The sequence below is a fragment of the Scardinius erythrophthalmus genome (assembly GCF_964197995.2).
Source record: "Scardinius erythrophthalmus genome assembly, chromosome: 3".
In the NCBI taxonomy this organism is placed as follows: Eukaryota; Metazoa; Chordata; class Actinopteri; order Cypriniformes; family Leuciscidae; genus Scardinius; species Scardinius erythrophthalmus.
In genome coordinates, this window is record NC_138223.1 from 56,852,432 (window position 1) to 56,863,624 (window position 11,193).

Sequence of the window (11,193 nt, forward strand, 5' to 3'; positions counted from 1 at the left end):
CAATAGATTGAGTTATAGCTGAGCCTGTAAAAAAAGAAGCAGAAAGCTAGGAAATCTTTGTCGGAGGACCAACGAAAGAGGAAACGGGAGACTGACCGAGCAAGAAGTCAGACTCGAGTAAATATCGGACCGGCTTTTTCAGAATGGCGAGAACTGAGAGAAACAGAAGCCTGCAAAACGGATGCTGACCTGGCCTTCTTGCTGTTGCACTTGTAAGTATCTTTGGAATAAACTGTGTTTAATATTTAAATTTCAAGTAATTGCGACCTCAGGATGTTTGCTATTGTCTGTAAAGGTTTTTATTATGATCGCTGTCTGTTACGGGCTTACTAGTACGCTAGATACTATAACTTTGATGTTAGCATTGTCGCTAATGACAATGCTAACATCAAAGTTATAGTAAACACGTTTGATTTCTGTAGTTGTTTGGTCGTTCCTCTGTCGGTTTTATTTGTGTAACTTACACTTTTATTTTATGTCACTAAGTCAACGCGTCTGATAATAGGCAATAAACGTTGCACATATCATGATCAAGCTAGAAAAAACGTTCTGATGTTTTCTTAGACAAGCAAAGGTAAACCGTCATTCTACCAGATGAACTTATAGACCTTGCTAATATAACTTTAGACAAATATTAGCCTCCGATATATATATATATATATATATATATATATATATATATATATATATATATATATATATATATATATATATATTTTTTTTTATGCTCATGCCCATTCTTCCAAAAACAAACAAACACGAAAGCAGTAGTTCGCCTCGTTCATATCGTTCGTTCCCGGTAAAAATACTAACGCTAGTATGCATGACAACACAATACAAAAAAAAAAGAATCGCCATCAGTTGGAAATAAAGTATTGCTTTACTTGCCTCGGTAGACATAACTGGTTTTGAAATAGCCGGTTCCTCTGCTCAGCTGGGTTGCTCGTGGCGAGGGGGGAGGGACAACAGTTCGGTTTTACAACAGAGTGTTTGAAAGCATTTACTACCAGACACTAGGGGGAGCTTCGTAGAGAAAAAACACTCCGGCTTGCCTAGTGTCCCTTTAAAGCGCAAGCAAACCATCTACGGTACAAGCCGGATTCCACCATATCTTTATGTACACAATATTAATCTTTTACATTGTAATCCTTTTATTTGTAATATTTGGCATGTTTGTGTGCCGCTGTGGGTCCCTGTGTGTTTAATAAGCAGAGTGTGTGTGTAATAAGCGGAGTGTGTGTGTAATAAGCAGAGTGTACGCGCGCTGTGGACCCGTCTGTAGGCGCACATTACTAACGCGCTCATTAAATAACAAAAACAATACAGCGCCATTGACTTTAGAGCAGGGTTCAGTCGGTCAGCGGCTCAGTCTATTTCTGTTCCTCAAAATAGCAACGCGCCAACAATGTGCCAGAACACACCTCGTTCTCAGACCAGCAGCCCATGGGCGCATAAATGGGCGCAAATGCATTTGCTATTTAGACAACGTGGTGCAGGACGTGAAAATGATAACTGCGTCAGGCTGAAACTAGCAAAACACACTTGTGTTGCGATTGTCACCTTGCTAAGACACAGAGTATGGTGATTAAATGATGCAGTAAATTGAGATGGTTATCCCATGGGAAAGCGCTTGAACAATTTCTGAGCCTCCTCGCTGGGATTTGCACTTTCCTGGACAGCAAAGGAAAACGGGAAAACATGAAAACCTGAAAACACTCTCAACTTGCAGCTTCAAGGAAGAGATGAGCCTCCAAGCAACATGCTGAATGCAATCAGAGCATTTCAGAACAAAATAACTGCACTCTGAAAAATGCTGGGTTGTTTTAACCCAATTTTGGGTCAAATATGGACAAACCCAGCTGTTGGGTTGAATTTTTAAATTGCATTTTTAATCCAACGTTTGAGTTTGTCCATTTTTGACCCAAAAATTGGGTTAAAACAACGACAGAATTCATTCACTTCCCACAAATGCCCCATCTCTGCAGCAGCTCTTCAGCCACACAGGATTGTGAATGTTTTGGAAGAGCTGAGGGGGGATTTGAGTCCATATTCAAGGATGTGAATGAGCACAAGGAAATGTTCAACTTTAATGAAAACCCCTTCCACGTGGATGATCACCTCACTCTCCAACTATCAGTTGGCAGAAATGGTAGAACTGCAGACAAAAGACACTCTCGAAGCTGAACTAAGAGCACGTTCTGGTCACTTCTGGAGTTTGGTGTCTGAAGAAGATTTTCCCACTTTGAAGCCACTTGTGCAAAAAGTGATGTCCTTCTTTGTGAGCACATACACTTGTGAGTCAACATTCTCAACCATGAACCAAAATATGTACCAAAAACTTTTAAGCTGGCTATGATTTTAAACCGTTTGTTAAAAAAACGCAACTTGATCCTACAGAATTAGTCAATAACAGGCCGATCTCGAATCTACCTTTTCTGTCAAACATCGTTTAAATCATACTTATCTGACCGTTATCAGTTTGTAGCAGTAAATGATGAGATGTCTCATCGATCACAAGTTCAGTATGGCGTACCACAAGGCTCAGTACTAGGACCGCTGCTGTTCACTCTGTACATGCTACCATTAGGAAACATCATTAGGAAACATGGCATTAGCTTTCACTGTTATGCTGATGATACTCAGCTCTATATTTCTTCACGCCCAGACGAAACTTACCAATTCACAAAAGTAACGGAATGCTTAGCTGATATAAAAAATTGGATGACTAGCAATTTCCTACTTCTTAATTCTGAAAAAACAGAGATTCTAATTATTGGACAAAAAACTTCCTCACGTAATAACCTAGAATATACTATCTAACACTCGATGGCTATTCTGTCAAGTCTTCGTCGTCGGTTAGGAACCTGGGTGTGCTCTTTGATACCAATCTTTCATTTGAAAGTCACGTGTCTAGTATCTGTAAAACTGCATTTTTCCATCTTAAAAATATATCTAAATTACGTCCTATGCTCTCATTGACAAATGCGGAACAATTAGTTCATGCGTTCATGACCTCAAGGCTAGATTATTGTAATGCTCTACTGGGTGGTTGCCCTGCACGTTTAATAAACAAACTACAGCTAGTTCAAAACGCAGCAGCTCGAGTTCTTACCAGAACCAGGAAGTATGACCATATTAGCCCGGTTCTGTCAACACTGCATTGGCTCCCTATTAAACATCGCATACATTTTAAAATATTGCTAATCACTTACAAAGCACTAAATGGTTTAGCTCTGCAGTGCTTGAGCGATCTCTTAACGCATTATAGTCCTTCACGTCTATTGAGATCTCAAAACTCTGGCCAGTTGATAATACCTAGAATATCAAAATCGACTGCTGGCGGTAGATCCTTCTCCTGTTTAGCACCAAAACTTTGGAACAGTCTTCCTAACATTGTCCGGGAAGCAGACACACTCTGTCAGTTCAAAGCCAGATTAAAGACACATCTCTTTGACATAGCATTCACATAATACATTATAGACTTCTATAATTCAGTGTTAGGCTGCATAGATTAGGTCAGCTGGAACCGGGAACACTTCCCATAAATCCTGATGTACTCGTTACATCATGAGAAGAATGGCATCTACGCTAATATTAGTGTCTTTGTTTATCCCGAGGTTTTCCTGCAGCCTGCCGGATCCAGGCCGTATCCAGATCTGATGAAGGCCCTTCGCCTGGGCCGATGACAACGCAGTGCTGAAGTGCCAACTAGTCTCTCCCTATGGAGGATCCCTTTCCCACTCTACAGATAAAGCGTTTTCGGGAAATTAGTTTTGCGTATCTACCCCGAAGTGACAAAATAAAATAAAATAAAATTCTGTATCAAAATTTATAAGGAAAGACCAGTACTTTGTTTAGGCTTAGGCTTGGCTTGTAGGGAATTACAAACCTGCGTATATTCAAACGCACATAACTATAGAACCAATTCTTAATGCTCATGTGAACGCCATCAGCGTTTCTCACAGGTTTGCGTTTAAAGTCTGTGTTGAGGGAATGGTGTCGTCTTAGCGGCCCCTAATTTAATAACAAATGATCGTTGCGACGGAAGCGAATCAATCAAAATAACTTTAGCTGGAAAATAACTTTATTAAAGAACCGCTATAAAGCCAAAACAATCTCGGTTACCTTAAATTATACGTTTATCTCTGTAAAGCTGCTTTGAAACAATCTACATTGTTAAAAGCGCTATATAAATGAAGATGACTTGACTGACTTGACATGAACGTATGAAGAGCAAACAGAGAAACCGCCTCTCCAATGAACATCGTGCATGCCTCACAAGAATTGCAACAACAAGCTACAAATACAACATGAAGAAAGACAAGGAAATGCATGCATGCTTCCACTCATCCCAGCATTAAGGTAATCCTGCTTTTTTGTCATTAAGGGAAACCATCTTGTCTCAGTTACAAATTTGACTGATAAATGAAACATTTGTCCTATCAGTGTGGCACTCATGAAAAAAATAGTGAAGACCACATCTCTAACCCTTCACTCGAGCGGAAGGAAGTCTAAACTATCCTCCAGCTCAGGATGTGACCGCTTCAGTGTGAACGTTTGCACTCATCTGAGCCCTGTACACTGAAACACGAAGGACAAGAAGTGACTAACCCTTCATATATCACAAACCAAAGCAGAAACAGACAGGAATCGCAGTGTTGCCTAACATGGAGCTGAAGTGCACACTTATTGTTTTTGGTGAGTTGATGTGTAAAGGGTTTGGTGAGTTTGGTGAGTTGATGCTTCACTGTTTTAATGTGTGTGATATAAATATCTTTACGTTAAAGATAGTACTTGAAGTTACATGCATCAGGGCTGCACTGATTGGCTGTAGTTAATAATATAATGTAAGGAATCATTGAAAACAGTCCAATGAATGAGAAAATAATGCACACCCGAGGTGGTAACGAAGCGTATATTTATCTGCATCGAGAACAGAGCCATTACATTGATAAAGAGAAATGTCAGCTTTTAAGTTTTTAACTATTTTACTGATAAAATCATCAGATCAGCACTGAAACACACATTTCTGTATGAGTGTGTGTCTGTACTGTATGTGTGTGTGTGTGTGTGTGTGTGTGTGTTTGAGCGGGAGAGAGATAGTATGTGACCTAATTTTGTGGCAAAAACTTGTTTTTATCCTATTGTTTATTTGCTTGGTCAGTGTTGTTGTGGGTTTTGGTTCTTGTTGTCGGCTGTAAAGAGATTTTAAATAACATTTATTTGGCGTAGTGATATAGAGCTGTAATGCGGTCAAGACCTGCTGGAACTACTTTAGCTGTGTGTTTCACTGGAAATACCTGCACACCTTAGAACGTTCCTCAACCAATCAGATTCAAGCATTCAACAGCCCCGTACTATAATGTACTAAAATGTAGTGGTGGGCGATACTGCAAATTTCGGTATCGATCCGATACCAAGTAAATACAGGGCCAGTATCGCCGATATCGATACCGATACCGATACTTTTTCATTTTAAAAGCATGCACTTGAACTTGTATGCACTTTCCTGTGCTAGAGCAGTGTGTCATGATATATGAGGTGAATGCATCATTAATATGCTAAATCTACTAAATATTTTGTGATTTGTGCTCTCAACTCGCCTGTAATTAGTCAGTGACTTTTACAAAACTACCCTAATTATAGTACTAGCCTACTAGTATACTAGCCTACTGTTCAAAAGTTTGGGGTCTGTAAGATTTTTAATTCTCTTCTGCATTTATTTGATCAAAAATACAGTAAAAACTGGAATATTACAATTTAACATAGGTTTTCTATGCCATAGTAAACTGTAATTTATTCATGTGATCAAAGCTGAATTTTCGGCATCATTACTCCAGTCATGATGATAATTCATTTTAATATGCTGATTTGCTGCTCAGGAAACATTTCTTATTATTATCAATGTTGAAAACAGTTTCATATTTTTGTGGAAACCATGATACATTTTATGCAGAATTATTTGATGAACAAAGTTGAAAGAACAGCATTTATATGAAGTAGATTTTTTTTTAACAGTGTAAAACCCTTGACTGTCACTTTTGATCAATTTAATGCATCGATCCTTGTTGAATAAAAATATTAATTTCATTAAAAAAACCTTACTGACGTCAACATTTTGAACCGTTATGTACACTTTTGGTTTGTTTATTGCGAAATAACTCCCGATTGTTTCTCTGTCATCTGGCTTCGTTTCCCAAACGCACTGTGAGCTCAGCGAAGCACCAGCATCGAACGCTCTCTGTGATTGATTGGTTTAGTTTTGTATCCAGATGACTAGGAGAAAAGTTCTATCCTACACAATTATCCGCTAACATTCGCTTATTTTTCAACTTAGAAGCTTATTTTATGCACTGAATTGCGTGATAAATTAATAAAAAATTACTGGTAAAAAAACACATTTGGATCGATATTTTTATGTGAGGATCGATCCTTTTCGATACCACGTCAGTATCGATATATCGATACTTCAGGATCGATCCGCCCACCTCTACTAAAATGCTGTAGCAAACCAGAAGAGTTGTGCGTGTTTAATGTGTTTCTTGAGTCCTCTTTGTGGGCAGGCGTTCTGCGCATGCATTGTTGTTCAGTTACAAAAATTTTTCACATAGTACAACAAGTGTTGTACAAGTGTTGTACCCCCAGACGCGGGTCCAGATAACCAATAGAGGCCTTTATTAAAGGATTCAAAAAAATGTTTTGCTGATAATTTTCTCACCCTGATGTCATCCAAGATATCCATGTCTTTCTTTCTTCAGTCATAAAGAAATTAAGTTTTTTGAGGAAAACATTCCAGGAGTTTTCTCCACAGAATGGACTTCAATGGCAACCAACTATACCAATGTTCACAGAAGGTTCAAATGTCTGTCTCAATGCAGCTTCAAAGTCTCGACACGATCCCAGTCGAGAAATAAGGGTCTTATCTCGCGAAACGATCGGTCATTTTCAAAAAATAAAAAATAAAAAATAATAATAATAGTAATTAAAAAAATATATATGTAAGGGATATATATCGCCATCAGGGGGCGATATATATCCCTCCGCTTCGCGTCGGGCTCTCGTTCAGCCTGTCGGGCTTGTTATTCGCTATAACGACCGCCTCTCTATACATTATCCCGCTTATTACATGGCTACCTACAAAATAAATAAATCATTTGCCACGAAATATTGATTTAAAAAGGAGTTTATTGATTTAAAAACGATTGTATTGCTTCCGCCAAAGAAAATAGTCCGTTCCACGTCCATAGCAACGCGCTGTTTTTCATGGCAACGGTCTGTTATACTTCGCAGCGGTCTGTTATAAAGAAATAACAGACCGCATTCTACATTGGAATTCAGCCAAGCCATGTAATAAATATATATAAATAATAATAATAATAAATATACAGTGTGTGTATATGTATATATATATATATATATATATATATATATATATATATATATATATATATATATTGTATATTGTATATGTATGTGTGTGTGTGTTATGGCAATCCTTGCCTTGCTGTACCTCTAGCTTTACCATCATGCACAGGTAGGAGTGAAGTTTTTACGCAGACACAAAATTTTCCGGAGATTATTGCAGCTGAGGTTTGTGGTTTATTGTAGTAAATAGTACAGACAGATGAACACACCGGTTGATTTCTTATCTTGTTTCCAGTTGTTTGCGTATATTCTGATCTGTAGACTCTAATCTGTGGTCTGTGGTCTGTTGTCTGTGGTCTGGTGAGAACTGTGTGCGCTCCCCCTACCTGTGGCTACCACCTCCTGTCACCTATGCCCCCTATATACAACCATGTGCATCTAATCACTGTCACCCAGTGTCCAAAATACTAATATAAATATAGCCAAACAAAATAAAATATTATGCCAACAATAAACATAAATGGCTCCTACAATATATATATATATATATATATATATATATATATATATATATATATACACAGTACTGTGCGAAAGTCTTAGGCATGTTAATATTATGAATATTTAATATGAATTTATTTATGATTTAACTTCTATTAATAATTCAAATCAATATATGGTGTAACGACCCTTTGCGTTTAAAACGGCTTTTGCATAGTTTTCACACTTGTGCATAGTTTTTCAGGTAGCTTTGCAGGAAGGTTTCTTCAAGCGTCTTGGAGACGTTCCCGCAGTTCTTCTGGACTTAGTCTGTCTCAGTTTTTTCAACAAGGATACTCTGATACCGGGAACGATTAAAAAACTAGATTAAGCGCTAAAATAATTTCCAGAACACAAACTGGAAAACACCACAAAGTACATACACAAAACAAACCAGCAAAGACATGAGGGAAATAGGCACCATATAAAGGAACCAGAGGATCAGGTGAGCACAATTAGTGAAGAGGACAAGACGTGGACTAATCAAGGGTCACGGGAAACAAGGAGGCGGGACAAGAGGAGCACACGCAAACACAGGCCAGGACAGAGCCGTGTGCTCACACACAAGACAAACACAGAAACATGAATCCGACAACACAGACGAGGCAGGGCAGAACCCGGACAGATTTGCTGCTCATGAAACACTTCTGATTATTATCAGTGATTATTATCCGTTGAGGTGCTTCATATTTTTCTGGGAACAATGATGTACATTTTATTTTTCAGGAGTCTTTAATGAACAAAAAAAGTTCACAAGGACAGTTTATTTGAAATAGAAATATTTTGTAACATTATAAATGTCTACATTTTTAAATATATTCTATATTTTTTTAAATGTATGAATGCAAAAACAGATAATTGTACAGATCTTTTTCTTCATCAGGTTTTTTCCTGCTGTCTAGTGAGTCTCATGGATGTGACGTTGGATTCATCCCAAGAAGAGGGAAATGTGTCGGTAATGAGAACCTTGTGTGTTATAATACAATATGGTTTTGTCATGATGTGCATAATACACAGTTAATGCTCTGTATGTCACTCAGAAGAGGGAATTTGTGTAACCGTAGTTTTTAAACTTTGTAATGATTTTTCTTTCTTGATTCCTGCCTTTCTTACAGATGAAGATGAGTGTGAGACGCTGAATCGGTGTGGCGAAAACGCTCAGTGTTTCAATACACAAGGAAGTTACTACTGCACCTGTGATGAAGGATTTCAATCAAAAACACCCCATTTCACAGCAACAGCCGGACAGTGTGAGGGTACGAGAGGGGTTTATGGGATAAACTATGATTACTATGACTACTATGATTGAAACACTATGATTAATACCAACTGTTTCCCCAACAGATATCAATGAGTGTTTTGAGAAGACACCTGCATGCCCAGATGGTACGGTGTGTGTGAACACCGTTGGCTCTTATAACTGCACGTGTCCTGAAGGATTTGTTCGTAACACAAGTCTAGACTCATCATGTGAAGGTGAGCGGCCTCACTCGTATTGCTTTCCATTTACTGTTAATCAAACCAAAGAACTTCAGTTTCAGAAATTACTTTTTTATTAATGGTCAATATGTGCCTTCCAGAACAAATGTTCAGCTTTCATTATTTCTTTCCCTTTATGGGATGTTTATAGTGTCCGTTGGTTAGAACAGCGTTCTCAGAACATTCTCTTAAAGTTATTCGGAACTATTTGACCTGAAACGGTAAAATGTATCATTTTTTTAAATGTTGTACTTATTTCGGAATGTTCAGAGAAGATTTAAAAGTAGCGTTTGCAAAATGATCAAATGGAATGTTCCCCTCAACCTTTTTCAAAACATTTAGATCTTTCAGAGAACATTCAGAAATGACATTTTTACAAAAATTAATGGAAAGTATTCTTAGAACATATCTTGTTTGCAGGGATGGTGTTTAAACCCATAACTAAATATGCATAGATAATTATTAGATGACAGATAAAAACAGAGGATTTTTTTGTACCTAGTTCAAGACCTGATTAATTTCTGACCCTGATTATAACCATCCAAGATCTATGTGATGCATTTATAAATTTTAAGCATATCATTTAATGAAACTTGAAACATGAGGATGTTCACAGGAAAGCTGACGTTAGCAGAATCAGTTATAGCTCAGTACAACATTAACGATGGGCTCTGTGTGGAATGAAACATTAGCATACTTTACGCTGTGAAACTGTAGTATGCGACATTGCCACATGATTTCACTGTGACTTTGCATGCAGGTACGGTTCGTGTATCATCTAGGAAAACATTGCATTTGCATTTCATGGAAATTGCATCATATAAAGATTGCCATCACCTCTCGGTCATTTGTCACATCGGAAATGGATTAAGTCGAGTTGCATTGTGACATAAAGTGTCTCTTGCCATTTTTGGCACTTCTTTACAAATGTATTGGGTTTATCTGGGTTTCCTATACAAAAAGAAAGTAAATATGCTACACAAATAGGATGAGTTGCTTTTTATAATCATTCAGCAGTTGAACTGATAAAACATCTGTCATTAACCTCTGTCATCTCACTTCTTTATGTGTGAATGTTCCCCTTGTGCTTGTGTCTAAATGAAACCCTCGTCTCTGTGTGTGTGTGTGTGCTCGCTGTAGATGTGGATGAGTGTGTGTCCTCAGTGTGTGGAGTTCACAGCAGTTGCACTAACACACCTGGCAGTTTCTCCTGCATCTGTTCTCCCGGGTTTGAAAAGCGTGATAACGGCACCTGTACAGGTGAGCGTCAGTGTGCTGATGCTGCTAATGACACTGACAGTGTGTTTGAGTGATGAGCACATTAAACATCATAACATGCCGTGTGTGTCTGCTGTCTTAATAATATTGCAATCGTTTTGATGTTAAGACAGTAGACACACACGGCAAGTGCTATTAATAAAGATGCTATTAAAGGAATCTGCATTCATGTGACTTCTCTCTCTCTCTCTCTCTCTCTCACAGACATCGATGAGTGTAATACAGATCCAGATGTTTGCGGCACAAACGCAGAGTGCAATAATCAGATTGGCAGCTTCATCTGCGAATGTGACTCAGGTTACAGTAACTACGGCAACAGCCAGTCAAAATGCACAGGTGAGCGATCAAGCAGCACTTTTCAAAACATATTTGTGCTAGTTTTAGTTTTTATCCAAACACTCAGTTGTAAAAACACAGGAAGTAACTCTGGCAAATACACACCGACTACAGTCACATGTGACACATATCTGACACAAGTTGTGTAACTATAACACATTAGTGTGTAGAAGGTTTCAACACACTTCTGTGTAA

General features: G+C 38.1%; 1 protein-coding gene across 1 annotated transcript; it reads left to right on the plus strand.

Moving 5' to 3' along the window:
- Nucleotides 1-1,968: 1,968 nt before the first annotated feature.
- LOC308687975 (uncharacterized protein) lies at nucleotides 1,969-11,193 on the plus strand (the record flags this gene model as incomplete). The annotated part of the gene is made up of 7 exons (XM_081360792.1): nucleotides 1,969-2,149; nucleotides 8,789-8,860; nucleotides 9,021-9,161; nucleotides 9,250-9,381; nucleotides 10,525-10,644; nucleotides 10,867-10,998; nucleotides 11,162-11,193. 7 exons carry the CDS (start codon nucleotides 1,969-1,971, stop codon nucleotides 11,191-11,193), a joined length of 810 nt encoding a protein of 269 aa, XP_081216918.1.